This window comes from Colias philodice, chromosome 9 (genome assembly GCF_061535455.1).
Source record: "Colias philodice isolate Cphi_HAF_F1 chromosome 9, ilColPhil1 Martin Lab GWU primary, whole genome shotgun sequence".
In the NCBI taxonomy this organism is placed as follows: Eukaryota; Metazoa; Arthropoda; class Insecta; order Lepidoptera; family Pieridae; genus Colias; species Colias philodice.
This window is the reverse complement of record NC_143094.1, coordinates 13004331-13025302: the sequence shown is the minus strand read 5'-3', so window position 1 is coordinate 13025302 and position 20972 is coordinate 13004331. Positions and strand designations below refer to the sequence as shown.

The window sequence follows — 20972 nt, the reverse complement described above, 5'->3', positions numbered from 1 at the left end:
AAAATATAGCCACCATTACACCACTAGTTTTTAATCAGTACAAAAACTTTAAGGACATGTTAGCGAATATATTATTATCATATGTATGATGTTAGAATTACATAATATCGATAAATAGCAAAGATATAATCATTTGTTTATTTAAGAAAGTCTCACCAAAATCATAGACACATTGCAGAGTTCATTGACTTATTCGTTGATAGTATTGTGATAGTATTATGTACTTGTATACGTAGTGTATTATTATTAGTCTGTGGTATTACGTTGTATACCACAGATCTAGCACTAGATCTGTGTTGTTTAAAAGTACAATTAAGTCTGTGCTACCTACTAGATATTATATTATTACTAGCGGTCCGCCCCGGCTTCGCCCGTGGTACATATGAAAAATAGATGTTGGCCGATTCTCAGACTTACCCGATATGCACAGAAAATTTCATGAGAATCGGTCCACCCGTTTCGGAGGAGTAAGTATGCAGAGTGCAGACTAACATTGTGACACGAGAATTTTATATTTAAGATTAGTATTATTCTGTGTGAAGCGTTTACTTTTGCGTCTATACTATAAATTATAATACCTATAATAATTGAGGAACTGATATCCAGAAATTCGGTATTGTGTGAAAAATTAATGGGGTTTAGGAAAATACTTTCCGTTTACTATAAAAATGATTCAGCATTTTTTAATTTAAAAAGTATTTATTAATAATCATAATAAAAAATAACATTGAATATTATGTAGACTATTTTACAACAATTTCACTTTCAATTGATTTTTAACTTCTTCAACGGCAGCCTTTTGATTGTATTTATCAGGATGTTTAGTAATATAATGCATCCGTAATTCCGTGGCTAAGTTAGTTTGGTACTCGCAACACTTGCATTGATAAAGATACATCCCTGGATGTTTTTTCCCTTTGAGAACATGTTTACGTAGATTTTCCTGAAAAAGAAAATTGAGTGTTAAATATTCTCTTTGATAGATGGCGCTGTTATCGAACATATATTATATGTTCAAGTATTTTTACACAAAAAATATAATGAAAGCAAAAACAGCGATAACAATCTTAAAAAAAGAATAAACTTACCAAACTCCCACAAGTGAAGTTACAATGCGGACACGCGTATGGTTTCTCTCCTTTGTGGCAAACCATGTGTCGTTTCAAATGACTAATTTGATCTGTTTTGAAATCACACTCAGAACATTCATGAACCTTCGCTATCCCGTGACTTCTGCGATGCCTATAAATTAAATAACAATAATTATCTATTTAATGGTAGCCAATTAGCCAAATAATGATTTTTTTATGTTTTTTATATCAGCGCCATCTAGGTATTTTTAGATGTATCACTACACTTAATTTAAGCTTAATTTTCATTTGGATAAAATGACATACGATGCATGACGTTCATAATAATATTTGATTATGCCACTAGATGGCGCTGACACAATATATTATAAGGAAGGGCGGGGCTATTTTGTCAGCGGGGCAATCTTGTCAGAAGACTTTGTAGCCTACAGTTTAATAGATTTATAGTAACAACATCTTTCGGCAGGTATAAAATTTAATTAACTACGCGATAAGCTAACAGATGTTGCTGTAGGATACATGGTTTTGGAATTACAGCTATTCTTCTACAGTCGCCATTTTGAATGGACACAACATAGACGACGCTCCGCAAATTTTATTTCGTTTTACGTGTAAAAAGTAATTGTTGTGAAATCTGCCCAAGGTTAGTAATAACTTTGAATGTTGGAGATTCTTTCTAAACTATTTATTTTATCTTACGCTTTAAATAAAAAGTGTTATTAAGTCCGATGTCATAACCACAAAAAATATTTTGGCGGGGCTATTTTGTCCATTTTTAAGACGAAATAGCCCCGTCGATTTTGTATGAATTTGCAAAAAGCTAGTGACGTGCTACGATTGGCTTTCTTATCGACATAAGCATAAATGTTGAGGCAACTGACATTGTGTTTTGTTATGAGTACACATATTTAACTTAACATTTATAAATTAATTACTTGATGTAAACATAATTTATCCAAAATCTATTTTGGGTGAATTGGAGTGGTATTACACTTATTATTAAGTATACCATATAAGTAATAAATATTTCACTGTAATTACAATAATACATTTTTAATTAGTGAAGAGAGTGCCAAATAGCGTCAAGTTAAGCCACTTAACTTTTCTTATTCAAATTGATTCCACACAAAAAGTTATCGATATTTCAAAAAAAATTGTATCGATATTGTGTGCGCGTCACTATCTTGTATGGACGCGAGACGGAATAGCCCCTCCAAAAATTTAGAATGATTTTTCTCGAAAATGAACCTTATGTCTGCGTAACTAAATACAAATTCAAATAGGCAGCGTCATCAGTATTGTATATTTCTGAGTAAAATGGAAATTGCTCCACAGATGTCGTTCTATTTAACTCTTGACGAAATAACCCCGCGCGGGGCTATTTTGCCCAAAGTCAACTCCTATTAGAATTTAGCTATTTTCTTAGCTACTGCAATCGTTTTTCACGTTCTAAATATGATGAATAGAATAAGAAATAACGGCTTGCTTTGATGTAATTGACAAATTTTCCGTAGCTATTATTTAAGAAAAAATACAGACGTGTTCTTTTTTGAGTGTTATTTTTCGGACGGAATAGCCCCGCCCTTCCTTATGGATTTTTAACGAAAAGTTTAAAAATTATAATAAGCAGTTTCGATTCCCGCCTAATTTTTACCATTCATTAAAATCTTTCAAACCTTTACAAGCATTTTTGTTATAAAACTATCTAATAACTAAAATGATAAGAATGTTATAAGTAAATCATCCCAAATTAAAGTATTTAAAATTGCTAGATACTGAATTTAATTAAGTTCAAACTAATGTAAATTGTAATAGGTACAGATTTTTTATTTTTTATTTACCTGAACAATTGTGACGGAGTACTTGCTACAAACGTGCACTGCTCTTCAGGGCATTTCAATTCAAACACTGGACAAGCGTGATCGATCAATTCTTTTCTGTAAACATCATGATCAATAATTAAATTATGAGATCCAACTAAGGATGGTAACGTCTATGATATGTGTTGTGAAAAATACTAGGATGTATTAAGTTTTGCATTTCAATAACAATCAGTTATTGAATTCGTCGATTTTAACTTGCTTAACAGCTCTCACGTCTAATGTAGGTAAATACAAACATTATTGCTTTTATTAGGGTACGTAGAATATTATTATTAGTCTGTGGTCCTACATAATTAATTCTGTATGGGTATGACGTCATATTTCACAAATCATCAAAAGGCACTGAACCACAGACTGAACCTATAACCACTTAGCTAGATCGCATTAAAAAAGCTTTAAAACGATGCAAAGATTGCAAAAGTTTTAACCAAATTAGAAACATAAACTTTTGAGCTTCTAACATCTCAACGAAATTCTTCAATGTTAAATTTTATGACTTATCATAAAAAGTAATGGTCAAAACAATAAGTTGACGAAATATAAATCAGACAAGGCAAGAACAACCATATACAAATATAAACTTCACATATGATTATGATATTATGCTACGTGAATTGCGAATTGAATCGACATCGATCCTAAACCCACGCTCTCTGAAACATATAACGAAGATTAGAAGTAAATAACGACTCTCATATACAACCTCCATATAGCGCATATTTATTACCTGTTAAGCGTAAAATAGGAGTGGACGAATCGCCATTACATAATTTCGGGGCGAGAGAGGCGCCAAGGAATTCGCTTGCAGCTAACGAGGTATGCGACCGTTGAACTTTTAAAATTGTTGCATTTTATTTCAGAAAACTGCGACAGATCCTGGCTCGTCTGTTTAATAAAGTTAACGAGCGTGGAGTATGAGGTTACGTTAGAAAGAAAAATAAATTATTTTATATTGATTATGTTTCGTTAGTCTGATTGTTGTGTCGATAAATCGATTTTTAGATTTTGTCGTAGCGTTTTAGGAATTAATATTTAAGATGGAGTGTTTGTTTGTTTAGATGAACGGAGCAATGAAAAAAAAATATTACTTTTGAAAGCAGACGAATTTACGTGCGTAAGTTAGACGAAGTTTTGATAAATTTAAATCTTTGAGATGTTTTTTCGAAGCGTAATAGGCAATGGCTGCTAAACTAGGTACTCATACATTGCTGGCACATATTTCCATGAATATAGAGTCATTGAAAATGATACCGTTTAACTGAATGTATGGCAAACGGCGTTAAGTTACCCAAACACCAAACTTAACCGGCACTTAAGCAAACTTTTCCAAAATTGGACTCTCAAAGTGTCATTACGCAAACACTACAGTCTATATGTTAACACTAAGTGCATTATGCACATCAGATGTACCAAGTTGCACCATCATGGCCGTTAGTGGCCTGAATGGGGCATCCTAAACTCGCTGTTATCACCGTTTTGTGGTGATTTAGGTACTTTTTATTTATGATGAATTAGTAATTAAATATGTATTCAGTATTGTACTTAATACATCTGAATACTTATTTTCATATTAAGTAACTAACATTTTTGATCATACAACGTTTGCATATAAACAAGAAAATATGTTTACAGAATATTGTAACGTACAGCGAGCGTCTCACAGAAAATCGTTGTTTTTTCAATAAAGATGACAGTGATACCAACGATTTATGAGATGTGAAGTCACACCACGATATGAGCATCGGAGAATGAACTATGATTGAGATTTATTCAGTAAACACGACACAAGCGCTTATAAACGAGACGAGGAACGGGCCAAGTCGGGAATCATGTCACGCGAGTGGACAGATCAAAACGGTATATTTAGAAGCGACAATTCAAGAGATTGTCAAAGCGAAAACCATTTGGCATATCGTACATATCGTCGAAACAACACGTGCCTTCAATAAAATGTAAGTGGTATTTTCAGTTACGAAGCATCCGGAGCGGGATTTATGTGTGTTCAGTTAAAAACGTCAACACTGGGACGGTATCAAAGTATCGGTGTCGTTATGAATGCGCCTGATATTTGTGAAGGAGTTGTGTGACGGCTGACACTGTTGCATCCGCCGCCGCGAATGTTGACGGCCTTTATTTTAGTAGCGCTTGCTCATAGCTAGTTCTATGATATTCAGTATTTTAGCACGTTATATAAATACCGGAATGCCTGGTAACGCTCGGACTGTTAAATTATTTGTGATGTACAGGGACATCGAATAACTTGCTTTGACAATGATAAATTTAATTTGAATATAAGTACTTAACATTACGCTTCTTTACTTTATTAGCAGTAAACGAATTTTCAAATGGGTGAACTTGTTCTCAAATTCATCGCAAAAAAAAAAACATAAAATAAAAACAAAATACTTACTCATCCTGAAACTTCTTTTTACATCTGCCACATTTAGGTTCAACTCTTTTTACAACTTCAGAACTGTGGCCTGAACTCTGATCCTCATGTTTTGCCTTCATATGGTTACTGAGACTGCTCTGCCTTGTAAAATTTGCTCCACAAACCGGACAAGCGAAGGGCCTTTCAAACGTGTGCTGCCGCAAATGCTCCCGTAGTGATTTCTTTTTAAAAACCTTATTGCATAGAGGGCAGGCGTATTTAATAATTTTGGAATCAGTTGATTCTTGCAGGGGTGATGTATGGAGTACTTCATGGAAGAAGCATTCAGCCTGCGAGTCGGTGGTGAAGAGGCATTGGCTGCAATTCCAGAGACCAGAGCTGATGGCGTGCGGCTCGAGGAATTGACAGGCGTTGCGTTTGATGTGCTGCGTCACTTCTTGGGGTAGCGTGAACGCTTTGCCGCATTTGGAACATCTGTTATATTGAAAAATTAATTGAATTGTTTTTTTTTTTATATAAAGTCATATACCTAATGCGCTTATCTACAGCACAATAACCTATAAGAACCTTAAATACATATTTAAATTATTGAATTGTGTTTTTGTCTGAATCTATCGATGAAAGGGTTGATAATTATTTTATCGAAATTCGAAAAAAGTAGGCATATAAAGAAAGACTGTCACACAATTTACAAATTTAGATAATGATGATGATTAGCAAACCAAATAACAGGAAGAAACATACTTACTTTTTCTTTATATTTGGATGAATTCTTCGAACATGATCTCTAAGTTCAATGACGTTCTTCAGAAGTACTTTTCCCGGACAGTACGGGCATTTCTTTCTCAAATCCTTAGTGCATAAACCACGAGCGATCATCTTCTCCTTGGTACGTACTCTGTGTTCAGACGTCTGTCTATGTTGTTTCGCCTCTGATGAAGAATTGAATACCCTAGAGCATACGAGACAAAAGAAAACTTTCGCTTTATGCTCAGACTTTAAATGGGAACACAAGGAAACTGACGATTTGAACTTCTTCTTGCAATGCTGGCACTTGTGTAATTCCTGATACATATCGGTTGCTGTGTACGCTATGTCATGTCCAGTTTTCTTGCAATGTTGTTTTACTTCTATGTTATACCGAAATTCCATATCGCAGGTATCGCATTTTATTACTGACTTCTTGCGGATAATTATTGGCATTGATCTATTGATAACTGCAACCACTTCGGTGTGTTCAGAACTGGATAAGTGGTCGAGCATTTCTTGTGAAGTATTACATTCAAATTTGCAAAACGAACACCAGAATCTGCCACTCATTGACGCCACTTTCTGTTCATGTTCTTCCGAATACCAATGTTGCATGAAATTCGAAAGCCAGTTAGTGTAAAACTTGCAAGGACTGCATTGAAATGGTGATTGATGCACAACAGCATCCATGTTGTTTAATATAAGCTGTTTATAGTCAACGCTTTTCATATCGGTTGCTTTTCTGAAGTGATAGTGAGATATCAAGTGTTTTCCCATCAAGTGTAACCGAACACGCGATTTACAACCTGAACATTGTACAAAAATCGGTTTCCTTTTTCTCTTCTTTTTCGTTATTGCCTTAACGCTTTCTGATTTCTGTCTCTTTCTATGAAATTGTGTATAAATAGTGTCATTGGTGAATAATGTGGACCGTGTAGAGCGTTTCTCAGCTACTGTTCTTATCGGTTCTAGATGTCCAGCGAACTCTAGTTCATGCTCTGGAAGTACCTTTCTCATATGCAAGTTAGACATTAAATGTTTATCGTAAATAGCTCTAGAGCCCAGCCGGCGATTACAAGGTCCACACCAGTACTGTACGGAGCCTTTCGATTGGATCGTTGTTTGCATAATTTGTGTTTTATCTTGGCCTGGAACCCATTTGCCTTTTGTATGGTCAGGTGGCGGTGCGTCGTAATCATCTTCACGGTCATTTCCATCTATACTAAGTCGCTCCCATTCATCATGTTCTGGTGATGCTGGTCGCCATTTGCCACCTGTGTAGTTTGGTGGAGGTTTCCACTTTGCCTCATGAGGCGGCTCTTCCTCATCTTCATCTTCTGAATCATCAGACTCATCCAAGTCATCGTCTCCTTTAAAATCATTATACGTATTAATGCTATATGAAGATGTAGGTAGATCTTTCTTAGCCGCGCCGCTGATACTCGCAACAGCATTGATCAGTTTCATTTGATTATCTTCACTTGTTTCTATTTTCAGGCTGTGTCCACCAATCCAATCCTCTCCTCTTAGATTATTTTCTAATGGGCTCATTCTAGGAATATCTCTAGATGTTGATGTTGAAGCAATTGTTAGTGTGTTTTTTCTATCTGCACTAGATTTGTAAATAGGTGTCGGTGGCGTGAGTCTCGATAGCGATGAAGATTTTTTGACGCTACTCTGCAGTTCTAAGGATTGAAAAAATACATCAGCGCCGAGACTGTACGTCGGCTCCAGAGGATCTATTGTAGGAAGCACAGATTTGTCAACACTCTTCAACTTTCCGCATCTCTCTTTTCGATGCTTGACGTAATTGTCCAGTCCGATTATAGTCTCATTGCATTTGATGCAAAGGTGATTGTCGTCATCGTCGTCGTGTGGCGACAGCATCTGGAAATAGAGAGGAATATGAATACAGTTACGCGACGAACGAAAGCGATTAAGGGATGCGATGTCGTGACGGAGCGGAAATAACTTATTAATCGCGTGGCGTCTAGATATTACGGTGACATCTCGAAGGCCGGTGAACTAGAACATAAAATATGCCTTGAATGCGAATTATTCAACCGTAGCTATTTCGTGATGTACAATAGTGTATGCAAGCGGGGCTCTCATTACTGCGCAACTTTGTTTCGTTATAACTTATAACCCTATATTTGCATAAGACGATCTATCACTCTATTAACTTGAAGTCACTGTGAGTTATGAAAGAATTTGATTATTGTTTGCTGACAACTGGGTCGGAAAACGAAGGGAATTGCTGCAATATGACAGTAGTTTGAGCTATAAATCACGATGTTGTTTCTAGAAATAAAGTCGGATTCAAAGCAGAATTATTATGTTAAATAAGCGTCTATCGGCGTAGCCTGCCCATAAATTATACAAACACAGCTAATATAAACTTATGAAATAGGACTAGAATAAAGAATTATTTACCGATTTTATTATCTAACATTAGACTTGTTCAAGATTTACATATTCTTTCAAAAGTTATACGCTATTTGTATAATTTTAATTTATTCAATTATTTTGAAATTTACTTATAGAATTGTACAGATCGTCATATTGCTTCATTACAAGGTTTTCAGAAGGTAGTTCTTTTTCTTATTGCAAAAATTACAAAATGAAACAGCTGATTTAATGAACTTGAAAAAGGGGCAAACGATGATGTAGACAGTAGACAGGTCACTAATTCTATCTGTAACGCCGAAATTTATTTATATAGCAATATACAGTATGTTACATTTCGCGTATCACAAATCTATTAACAATAACATGGACACGCTTCAATCGCGAGCGCACCGCCTGACACCATTGTCGCTGACAATTGACAAACCGCTGACAAATGACAGGTGACAAATGGCCGCGTCAGTTGCCGCTAATGACGTTATTGTCGTGTGTTCGTGGAATCTTTTAATTATGGCCGCGGTTTCTTCGTAGCGATCTTGGTTAGGCTGTGTCTGAACTCTGAACAAGGTGTACGCGGAAGGTAGAAATATAAGGATTTTCTTTCCAATAATTTTCTGTTGCGTTATAACGCAAATAAAATCGTTAAAAATTATAGAATCGGGTAAATATTTTTTTAGTTTTGTAATTGCTAATGTTTTGTTGGCTTATGTTTAATCTAATTTCTTCAAAATCGCTGTATTTTTTCTAAATGTAACTCTACAAAATGGAAACTCATAATGCGTCTTATTATTGAGTCTATTATAGAAAGAAAAAATAATTACCTATATAATTTAAAAGAATTAATAGAAGAGCATTTCTTTATAAAAAATCTACATATATGGTGGCATATAATTTAATGTTAAGTACCTACATAATTATAATAACATAAATTGTAGATTACCAAATATTTTTATTGTCAAAAAATATATTCCATCCTGAGCATCTACGATAGAAGTTCATGAATTTTTTAAATACACCATACAAAAAAACTCTTATTCCAACCAAAAAAGCGTCTGCCCCTTGCCCCTTGCCCCACTGGGAGCTGGGCAGTGAAATAAAAGCGAACACGGGTGCATCAGAAGTCAACCGTGTCTATTGTGTACATGTGTCCGTCAGCCCGCTGTCTGTCCGTCACTTGTGTGCGATCGGGTTACTTTCGTTTCGATACTTTTGGTGACCCAATGATTTTTTTTTTTTATGGAGGACGTTTTAATAAGTAAGTGTAACACTGTGATGGTATGGTGTTATTATACCAAATTCTAAAGTAATATTATTTAGTATTTTACTAGCATAAGGACCCGCCCCCACCGGATATGCTGTTGCACTCACATAGCAATTTACCGTAAAAATATATTTTTAGAGGAAAGATTGCTTTTATCTTTCTAGATCTCAAGTCCACTCAATGAATTAAACGCTGTCATCTTAAGCATGTTTAAGTAACAAAATATGACTAAAGTCCGGTCGCGGAGCAGGAAGAATTTCGTACATTAACCTGTTATTACCTGTCACTGTCACTCCCGCGTAAAAATAATGTGTCTTGCTCGCACAGGTGCAATGACCGCCGTCCTTAGGGATTGTAAACCTTTAACCTGAGAGCGTAAGGTTTGTGTTTGCTTGATTGGTGTCAGGTGTTCAAGCATAATTTTGTGAATTCAAAATTTATAAGAATAAACCTCAAACTCTTTATGTCCAATCAAAATCCTCCTAAGTCGAAATCGCGTGTTAGACTAACGTACATATTTCTGTAATATTGTATATAGAAAAATTATTTTTTGAAAAATAAGGTCATAAAGAAGTTTCACTTCTTATGTGTGTACACGCACACTTTTTTTATATAATATATCGTGGTTATTGAAAAAGTTAAAATGTAACTAACTAATAAGTATTGTAAATGAATAAAGGACATTTATTTAATAAGTTAGTAAAAAACATTTTCTCCTCCAAATATTTCATGTAAACTGCAGTCTGCACTTCATTCAAAAATGTTTGTGACCACTGTCAGTAGGTAAAGAGGTCATTGTACGAAATTCTTTCTGCTCCGCGACCGGACTTTAGACAAGAACACAATGTATTCCAGTAATATATTATTCTCTAAATTATTATAATTATAAGAGAAACGAAAATTTAAATTAATCAGGTTAAAATTTAACTAGTTTCATAGTTTATCGAGTTCATCTTCAGCAACTCATTACACAACAGAGACACCACATCAAGTTTTGTATTATAAAGAATATTCAAAAAAAAAGAATACAACATCATCCCAACAAAAAGTATCGAAATGCATCACCCCTCGTCGTCGTCAAAGGCTGTCGTCCTAATAACGACGTCGCCATCGATCGACCCCGCCCTGTCACCTCCGAGCAACAGACAACGCACTGCCCAGTGCATTCTACTTGAGACCTTCATATTTTGTGTCCGCTTTCATATTAATTCAATTATTCGATTAGACTTCTTCCAGAATCACTTTTGAATATTCTTAGCTCAGTTTTTCCACTAACTACCGATTCAGAAAGCAGCATCTACAGAAAAGAAGCTGCAAACTCCGTAGTTGCTTTTTTAAAATTATGTCCATTTTAAATTATTTATGTAGAAATGACAGATTTTAAGAAAGGTAAGGGAAGGACACGGGATTGACTGCCTGTCTAGTGTTTTTTGGTGTTTTCTAGCTTTAAAATGAATGATTAAGCTTGATCTGAGTAGCTGAAATGTAGGAAATATTTAATGGATGTAATGCATAAAAATAATATATATGTTTTAAATTAGAGCTATCGAAATGGACCACTTGCTACTAAGTGAATTGTATGCTATGTATGTCTTGCTATTGTATTGAAAGGTTTCATTATTTCACGGTGTGTGGTACACGTACAGCCTCCGGTGTATCCATCTATAGAAGGTTTTATTCTTTGTTACCTATGATATTTGTATTTGAGCTGGATAATTTGCTTGTTCCAAACGTTGGGAAATTCACTTAGATAAACTAGAAGTTAGTTTTCGAACAAAAACGAACGAAAATTCATTTCATTATTTTTTCAAAATGCTATCTAATTATGATCTGGGTCAATGTCGTTTCAATGGAATGATAATATTATGTCTTAAATAACCCATAAAATACCTAGGGAAATAATTTTAATGGAAGTGATCTTGAGATCAAAAACTACTTTTATATCTTGTGATCTTATCAAATTCCAATAAACATAGATAATGAGCTTCTTTCCGGTCTCAAGATTCATCTTTTATCACACATCAAAATAGCATTAGTTTAGATTTAGTACGAAGGTATATGCTTCACTCATACAACTAAAGGTAAAATAATATGCAGAAGATCGTCTATAAGATACTCGTATTTGTATCGATAGATTGATATTCCTGTAAGAACTTGTATTATAGTAGAATTTTCATGTTCCCTTCACATTATGATACCTACATAAAATATATTTAAGTAGGTGAGTTCATATTTAAAAATATGTTTATTATTATTCAGATTTTTCAAATGTAGGTACGTTTTATCGCTTCCCGTGCAGTCGAACGCAGGTGAAAGTCGTTAGAAGGAGCAAGTCGAATTCTCATAAGAAAGAATTCGATCATCAAACTGCAATTTCAACTTCTTTCAATTATGAAGCATATCAAAATTTATTTGTCCTAAAACAGGTTACCTATATTATATGAATCTGTAAAGCATTTCAAAAGGATCGCCAACAATCGCCGGAAAATGGCCTGATTTCACATCTTTCACAGGTAAGTTCACAGGTGATGATGTATTGAAAAATATATTTTCATCGGAAATGTTAAATATCTTGTGACGCTATTTGTTTTTGGTGGAAGGATTATTCGTAGGTACCTATACCTATCATCAAACTGATTTAACACATTTCTAAAAAGACGACTTGAATTTTGAATTGATTGGAGAGAAGTAAGGCAAGTCCAATTAAGGCATCGCCATCACAAATATATACATTATACAACATTATAAGCGAGCGGAGCACTCCCCGCTGACGCGCACATAAACACAGAAACATTTCAAAAAGGTCCATTTCAACTGCGATGGATTTATACCTATTATTTATTGGGATAGCCAGCCTCTAACGATGACGAATACAAGATACGTAAACCCTTTTGAATGGTGATATATTCCCGTGCGTCCGCGGTATAAAGAACGCGGCAGGGTGCGCGTGCGGCGGCGCGCCATTGGTCGCCGCGGCGACTGCTCTCGCGCGCCGTGACGCGGAGTAATGATGGCTGTACACATAAACCAATGACGGATAGGCACCTTTTTCAATGCATTGTGTGTGTAATATACTTGTAACAGATACGGATCTCGTGCATTAACCGAGGGCCCCGGTTGATTGGTAATACGGAATACTTAATCTTCGCGGCGACTAATTTATTGGTATCAATTTTTAAGATAAGTTAGCTCGACGTTTTGCGGGAACCTTGATTTATGCGTTACTTATATTTTGTTTTACAATATTGTACGTTCTAAAACATCTCTCGTGAAGTTATTTTATGGGTTTATTTATCCGATTGTTGTGCTGTAAATCATTTGTCGGCGAGTCAGGTTTCAGATATTTTAGCTAGCTGCTAGATACATGGCATTATTACTAGTTGTTTGGACTTTGGGTTGCCTACTATCGAACTATATTGTGACATGTTACGACTCTAATCGAACAGGAGAGGAAAGATTTTATGAATATTAGTGAAAGGCATTGCAGAAGCTGAGAAAATTATGTTCTACGTTCTACGATTTATCAAAATTGGTATCAGAAAACAGCATTTTCCAAAAGAGACAAGTGCATGCTTTAGATATTTAGTAGGTATAGAACTAGCAACACAACTACTAGATACCTACTTAATATTGATAGCTAGTTTAGACGTAATGAAGAATGCTAGTTCGGCATTCAGTGCTAATGAATCAGCGGATCCCGGGGGAGACATACGTTACCGGGACCTTGACTTATCTCCTGTTTGTTAAGACCTGCTTCCTATACTGGTGCTTTTTTAATGTCCAGTTTAGTCCTCTTAATTTGTGATGAAAGACTAGGGTGAAGGAAAATTGCTTTTCTAGGCCTACTTCGAATTCTTTACCCGATTATTTTATTCATTATTGTAATAAGCAATTATGAGTGAAATATTTGTTTGTATCTTTAAGGTATCATCCCGAATAGGCTGTTGTTGTTCATCTGTTCCACTGTTTATGAATCAAACACTCCTTGAGAAATTAAAATTTCATGGTAGGTATGTAGTGGCCTGTGGCAGTGATAAAAGACCTAATTAACCTTTGAGAATCATCGAGTATTAAATAGTAAAAATAAATTAACGAACTCAAAATAATCTTCCTAACTGCTCATCAAATTCTAGAAAATCGTTCTGTAAACACAATCCTAGTGCTATAACAAGGTCTAGCTAGTTATTATCTACTCATCCAGTTACCAATTCCGTGCTCCCATTCGATAAAATACAATCCACATCTAATATAAAGTACTGCAGGTTATTAATAATTATATAGGTAAGGAGGAACAGCGAGGCTGGGAGGGAATCAATTATAGTTCTCATTAGATTTAGGCGTGGCCACCGATTTATGTTCAATGCACCTTTTGCATACCTGACGTGCGTCCAATGTATTGGTCATTTATTTATAATTTTTATGTTGGACTAGAATTTTAATTATAGCTGTATATTTGCAATGTGAACTAGGTAGTAAACTGTTTGAATTAGATCAATTATTTAGATTCAATTTAAAAATATGTTATTCGAAAGATGCTGGTTAAGTATATTTCATTCGAAACGAAAGTGGAAGGTAAACCGACTTTATATTACCTAGGTACTTATTTTCATAACTTCTATGTTTTAGTTCCTTGATTTTCGAAAAAATGAATATTCAAATACTTACCCAGTTACTTTAAAATTTAAAGCGTCTAAGCTCAGTTCTACCAAAAATAGAGGATCTATTTTTCCAACCTCAAGGGTGAATCAAGGCTAGGCTACGCTGGGTGGTACCTACGTTCATTAAAACCACAGGATACAGTGAATGGTACTGAAGAACCGCCGTCAGCTATCAAGTGGTATTTGGTATCATGTTGGTGATACCACACGTTTGTGGGATATTTTATGATTATAATATTATCTCTTACGTATATTTTCTTCACTGTCAAGTAAAGTTGCGGTATTTAGGGTAGAGGTACTTGTTATGTAAGTGTCTTAAAATCGAAAAATTATAAGCAAAATGTTTTTTTTTTTTTGAAAACTGTACAATTAACATCTTTTTGCATACTTTTCTGTATGACACTGATCACTCTGTCTTAAGTAAAAACATGTTTAATTATATCATGAAGTTCAAAGACATAATAAATGTTATTTAACTGTATTTAAAATACTTGCTTGCAAGATGGGACTGGTCGCGCATTCCCCAACTTCGGGGTAACCACGTGTCCGATAAATCAACAGTGGCACAATAACTGCAAGATTTCAATTAAACATAAATCTCGCGTGACGGCCCGCTAATGGAGTTGAAACTCGCCCCGCAATTACATAGATGCTTGTAGCCAGACATATTTACTGTTCATTCACTTCAATTGTAACTATCACCTCTGAGTGGGTAAAAAAACTTTGACTCATATTTAATGGACTGTTGAAAAAAATAGATTTATTTTATTATGAAAAAACAAGTGTATTAAATAAAAATTATGTTTGTAATGATATTTGTATCATAATAAAAAAATAAAAAAAATTCTAGCAGAGCGTGGTTTCGATCCACGGACCTCTGGGTTATGGGCCCAGCACGCTTCCACTGCGCCACTCTGCTCTTTGTGAGAGAAACGAAATTAAGTACCATATTGCGCTTACTACATTATAACTGAAGTTTGTAAATTATTGCAAACAAAATAAATAAACGAATATAATAATTGATTTTATAGTTAATTAAAATTAAATATAATTAATTGGTAGCTATGAATATAAAAAATGCAGTATTCAACGTAAGATTAGCAAATATTTTAGATTTCTTCTCTTCGATAATGATTGAGTCGTAAAATTTTTACGATACAGTTTATATTTTCATGAATAATTCAAGGAAATGAAGATTTAAGAAGCCCACAGGCCAAGCTATTTAAAAGCGATAAAAACTGATTTTATCAGTATCATTGAGATAGGAAGATAAGAATAGAGGGTAGGTGTGTGACAGTAAACACATGTTTGATCAGCTGTTTAATTTAAAATATTATTTTCGTTTTCATCTTAATATTTTTTAAAAAGTTAATATGCTATAAATACCTTGGCCATTGGTTATTGTATCCTATAATTATTTCACTTAAACTTGGTAGCTATTAAAATCAGTGTCACAACAACATAACCTCACTTATCACTATCTTGCACTATTCCTTTGAATCATGGAATCTATTGCACAGTCCATGGAGCAAATGGTTGAAACATTCAATCACAGAATGGATGACTTCCAAAAGGATCTCCAAGCTATATCTGCAGCACCAATGGGTAGTCCCTCGTCGAAATTGGCTTCAGACTTTACTGTATTCCGAACCTTTGTGCTGACTTCATTACAATGCCTTCAGTCCGAAGTTGTTCTCCTTAATAAGCTTGTTGATCAACAAGAGATGCAAACCAGGAAGAAGATACTATTAATTCATGGAGTGAAGGAGGATAAAAATGAAAAAGTGGACTCTACTGTAGCTGGTATCTTAACCGAGCATCTGAATATTCCCGATGCTTCAATAACATCTTTCAGCCGCTGCCATCGCATGGGACGAAGCAACAATGATAGACCCCGTCCCATAGTAGTCAAGTTTAAAGACATATCGCTTAAGCACAAGATCTGGTCTGCCAAGAAAGATTTGAAGGGATCTGGCATCACATTGTCTGAGTTTTTGACAAAGCCAAGGCACGATGTTTTCATGGCTGCTCGAAAGCGATTTGGTGTTGAGCGCTGTTGGACCAGGGATGGCAACATCTTTCTGATCGGGCCGGATGGGAATCGGCACCAAATTAATGCACTTGCAGACTTGGATGATGTTCCTGTCAGTGATTCTGCCTCAAACCGGCCTGTTCACAAAGCTCCAACTGCATCATCTGGATTCCAGCCAAAAGATAAATTGCCTCCAAGATCCAAAAGAGTAATCAAGAAATAGATCTTCAATACGTCAATATGGTGATATTGTTCTTTACTCTTCTTTTTTCTTGTCTGTATTTTGATATGCTTTTTTATTTCCTTCCTGATTATGGCTTTGGTATTATCATTTATAACTTCTATTGCTTCTCTCTATGCCACTGGACTTGTATGTTTTATGTTTTTATCTTTATTTGCCAAAATTGCTATTTCAAATCTCTGTTTGTGTGTGATATGCTCCTTCTTTTAAAATTAACTTCTATTTTTTTTGCGTTGGTAGTTAGAAAATGCTAGTTTATGTTAATAATATGTAAAGAAATAGTTCTAATTGGCACACTATATTTTGTAAACAATTATGACACTCACGTCAAATACCACAAGTCAAATGTTACCGTCACAAGTTTTTTTTATCATAGATACGTGCATTTTTGAATATTAGTTGATTAGCTGTAAGCAGTGTTTTTTAATATAATATTATTGTTGTTTTTCTTTTTTAATAGTTATGTAATGTTATTACTTATTACCATACTATCTAATGTTAAAGGTAACTGATGGGTAAAGGATAAACTGATAGATTGTTTTTAGGTATAATTGCTTATATATCACATATATTTGTATTTATTATTTTGATTATTTTTATAGGTATTGTTATTTATTATTATTTATTACAATTTATTTATCAACTTTTATTTTTATGTCTGACTCTAATAATGATAGTTTTGTCTCAGCGTTATCGTCCGATTCAAGCAGCAGTACGAATGATAGCTTCCAAAGTGTATCGCACCCATCTCTACAATCTTTACTCATAAACAACTTCACCGATTTTTCTAAAAATTTCAATGTCGTTCATATAAACGCACAAAGTATCCCAGCGCATTATCCAGATCTTTTACTATCCTTTGAATCCAATCCCAATATCCATGCAATACTGATATCCGAATCCTGGTTAAAGCCCACACTCCCATCTTCCTGCTACTCCATACCCGGCTTTCGACTAATACGCAACGACCGTATTGGAAGAACGGGTGGTGGTGTAGCAATCTACCTGCGTTCCCATATTCCTTTCTCAATTATTAGTTCTTCCTGTCAACCCCCTCCTCCTGATGCTCCTGAGCATCTCCTTGTCGAGATATCCCTTTCTCACACCAAAATGCTCTTAGGAGTATTTTATAGTCCTTCGATGCATGTGGACTATTTTGCGTCATTTGATCAATTGCTGGAGAATTTTGTACCATCCTATGACCACATAATACTTATGGGTGATTTTAATACTTGCCTGGTTAAAGATGATTCGCGTGCTAAAAGGTTTGTCTCAATTGTCGATTCTTTTAATCTCCACATACTGCCTCTAGATCCTACTCATTACTTCCCAAACAGTTCTCCCTCCCTATTAGACTTAATCCTTGTTTCAAATCCTACCCTTGTCTGTAAACATGGTCAATATCCCGCGGAAGCTTTCTCCTACCATGATCTCCTCTTCCTATCCTATAAACTGCGTGCTCCTAAAGTAAAACCTCAAATCCTCTTGCAGAGAAATTTTGCTGGAATGGATCTTGATAGACTGAATCAGGATGCGTGCAAGATTGACTGGAGTCTTGTGTACGATGCAAGTGACGTAAATGAAATGGTAAATGTGTTTAATTCTTTACTGGTGAATTTATATGACCATCATGCTCCTGTCAAACGGGTAAAAGTTAAACACTTACCAGCTCCATGGCTAACTGACGACATTAAATCGATAATAAATTCTAAAAATAGGGCTAAAGCAAAATTAAGATCAAACAACTCTCCTGCTAACCGGGACAAATACAATAAGATTAGGAATCACTGCAATACACTATGTAGAGATGCTCAGCGGCGCCATATCTATAATTCAGTCGAGGACGGCGACACGGCCAAGGTTTGGAAATTTCTAAAATCCTTAGGAGTTGGTAAACAACAGCAGCCTTCTCTTCCAAATAATATCAATATCGATCAGATGAACCAACATTTCACAAAAAATCTTGTTAACTTCGATTTAAATCATAAATCACTAACTTTAAATAATCTTTCTTCTTATCAAACTCCTAATTATCAACCGTTCCATTTCAGGCAATTCTCCGATTGTGATGTTAAGAAGAGCATTTCATCGATTTCTTCTAAAGCCGTTGGTGGTGATTGTATTAGCCGCAGTATGATCCTTCCTATTATTGATATCCTTACACCTGTAATAACTTTCATATTTAACTCTTCCATCTCCTCTGGCATATTTCCGGATGCCTGGAAAAATGCAGACGTTCTACCCTTACCTAAAAAAATCCATCCTGCATCCTTTTCCGATTATCGTCCAATCTCCATCCTCCCTTTCTTATCCAAAGCACTGGAACGTTTAGTCCACGAACAGTTAACCCGTTTCCTCAACAAAAACTCCATCTTAAATCCTTGTCAATCTGGCTTCCGTCCTGGGCATAGTACGGCTACTGCACTCACTAAGATCACTGACGATATTCGAGCGGGAATCGATGACAAGCAGCTCACTATTCTTACCTTACTGGATTTCAGTAACGCGTTCAACACTGTAGACTTTGATATCCTAGTGAGCTTGCTTCGCTCCATTAACATATCTCCAACGGTGATTGCGTGGTTTCAAAGTTACTTGCTGGGGCGTCAGCAACGAATCAAAGTTGATAGTACTTTCTCAACTTGGTCAAGCATCACTGCTGGCGTTCCACAAGGTGGCGTCCTTTCTCCTCTCCTCTTTTCCATATTTATTAATAATATCACTGTTTCCCTTACTTCGCTCTCACATATGTATGCAGATGATCTCCAAATCTATACTCGTTCAACTCTCGAAGATTTACCATCTGCTATTGGATTGATGAATAAGGATCTTGCCTCGATAGTAGCTTGGAGTAGATCATACGGTTTGGGAGTCAATCCATCAAAGACTCAATCTATTATCATCGGGAGTCCCAGTTTCATTTCGAGGATTGACTGGTCAATTCTTCCTCCTATTACTGTAGATAACACAATTATACCGGTAAGTGATTCGGTTAAAAATCTTGGTGTTATGTTTGATCGCACTTTATCTTGGCACAAACAAATTAACGAACTGAGTAAGAAGGTATTTGCTGCATCACATTCGTTAAGACGTATTCGGAATTTCTTACCCATTCCAACAAAAATTTCTCTTGCACAGTCCCTCCTCCTTCCCATCCTCGATTATTCCGACATTTGCTATACTGACCTTACTGAATTGCAATTGGACAAACTTGAACGGCTGCAAAATGTTTGTATAAGATTCGTATTTGGCCTCCGCAAGTATGATCACGTCACAGAATACCGTATGAGGCTCAAATGGTTACCCATACGTCTACGTCGCAACATGCATATACTTACATCTTTGTACAAAATCCTTTTCTATCCTCAAGCCCCTGTCTACCTTAAAGAAAAATTTGAATTTCGTTCGAATGTTGATTTAAATCTGCGCTGCACTGGCAATTTGCTATTGAAAATTCCTCCCCATAAATCAAAATTTTACCACAAATCCTTCCATATACAGTCGATACTTCTTTGGAACGCTCTGCCAATTGAAATCAGACGTGCGAAATCGCTGAACATATTTAAAAATTTAGTTTTCAACCATTTCTTCTCCCAAATAAATTGTTAGTATCCTTATATTTTATTTAATAATTGTATTGTATAGGTATATATATTATGTATTGTATGTATTGTATATTATGTGTACGTATATATTAATATGTATATAATGTATATGTAGGTATTCTTAAATTATATTTATTACATATTATTATGTATTTATAATATAAGTAGTTGTATGGTTTAAATATACTGTAATTCATTTTCATTGCTGCACCACCTATTGTTTTCACCTCTTTCTTATAATTAAAAATCCTACCCATAGGTTGCCTGGTAGAAATCGCTTAGTAGCGATAAGGCCGCCTTTTTTAGCTTTATAATCATATTGTCTGTTTCTTTTTTACGTGTATTTACATGGTGCTGAATAAAGTGTATTTATTATTATTATTATTAATTAAGATAAACGGAAAATAATGTAAATAAATAAAGAATCGTAAATTGTTTCAAGGTAAATATGGCCGTATAGCTAACTCTATTGCATGTCAAGCGCCTGCAATAAAAAAAATAAAAAAATTAAAACTCGTCTTTATTGTTCCGACCGAGGCAGTGACGTGCTTATTAAGAGGGAAAATTGAAAATTGACTCGGCGAGATGATTGGCAAGGGAATATTAGCTGGATGCAATTTTACCGGCTTCATTGTTTGCGTTTTTAAAGGAAA

The 20972-nt window shown here is 35.1% G+C and overlaps 1 protein-coding gene, 1 long non-coding RNA gene and 1 other non-coding gene across 3 annotated transcripts in view; all 3 read right to left on the bottom strand.

The window, feature by feature from the left end:
* The window catches only part of LOC149486210 (uncharacterized), a 493671-nt gene that overhangs the window by 371571 nt on the left and 101128 nt on the right, over positions 1-20972 (bottom strand). The window lies entirely within an intron of this gene.
* Positions 746-20972, bottom strand: part of LOC149486212 (uncharacterized) — a 28774-nt gene continuing 8547 nt past the window's right edge. The window contains exons 2-6 of the mRNA XM_089699546.1: positions 6115-8003; positions 5385-5840; positions 2933-3028; positions 1089-1242; positions 746-943 (exon numbers count right to left, since the gene is read on the bottom strand). Of these exons, the coding sequence (XP_089555672.1) occupies positions 749-943; positions 1089-1242; positions 2933-3028; positions 5385-5840; positions 6115-8003 (2790 nt within the window). The 3' untranslated portion in view covers positions 746-748. The remainder of the gene's footprint in view (positions 944-1088; positions 1243-2932; positions 3029-5384; positions 5841-6114; positions 8004-20972) is intronic.
* On the bottom strand, positions 15289-15360 carry TRNAM-CAU (transfer RNA methionine (anticodon CAU)). The gene has a single exon. It is a non-coding gene; the product is annotated as a tRNA-Met (tRNA).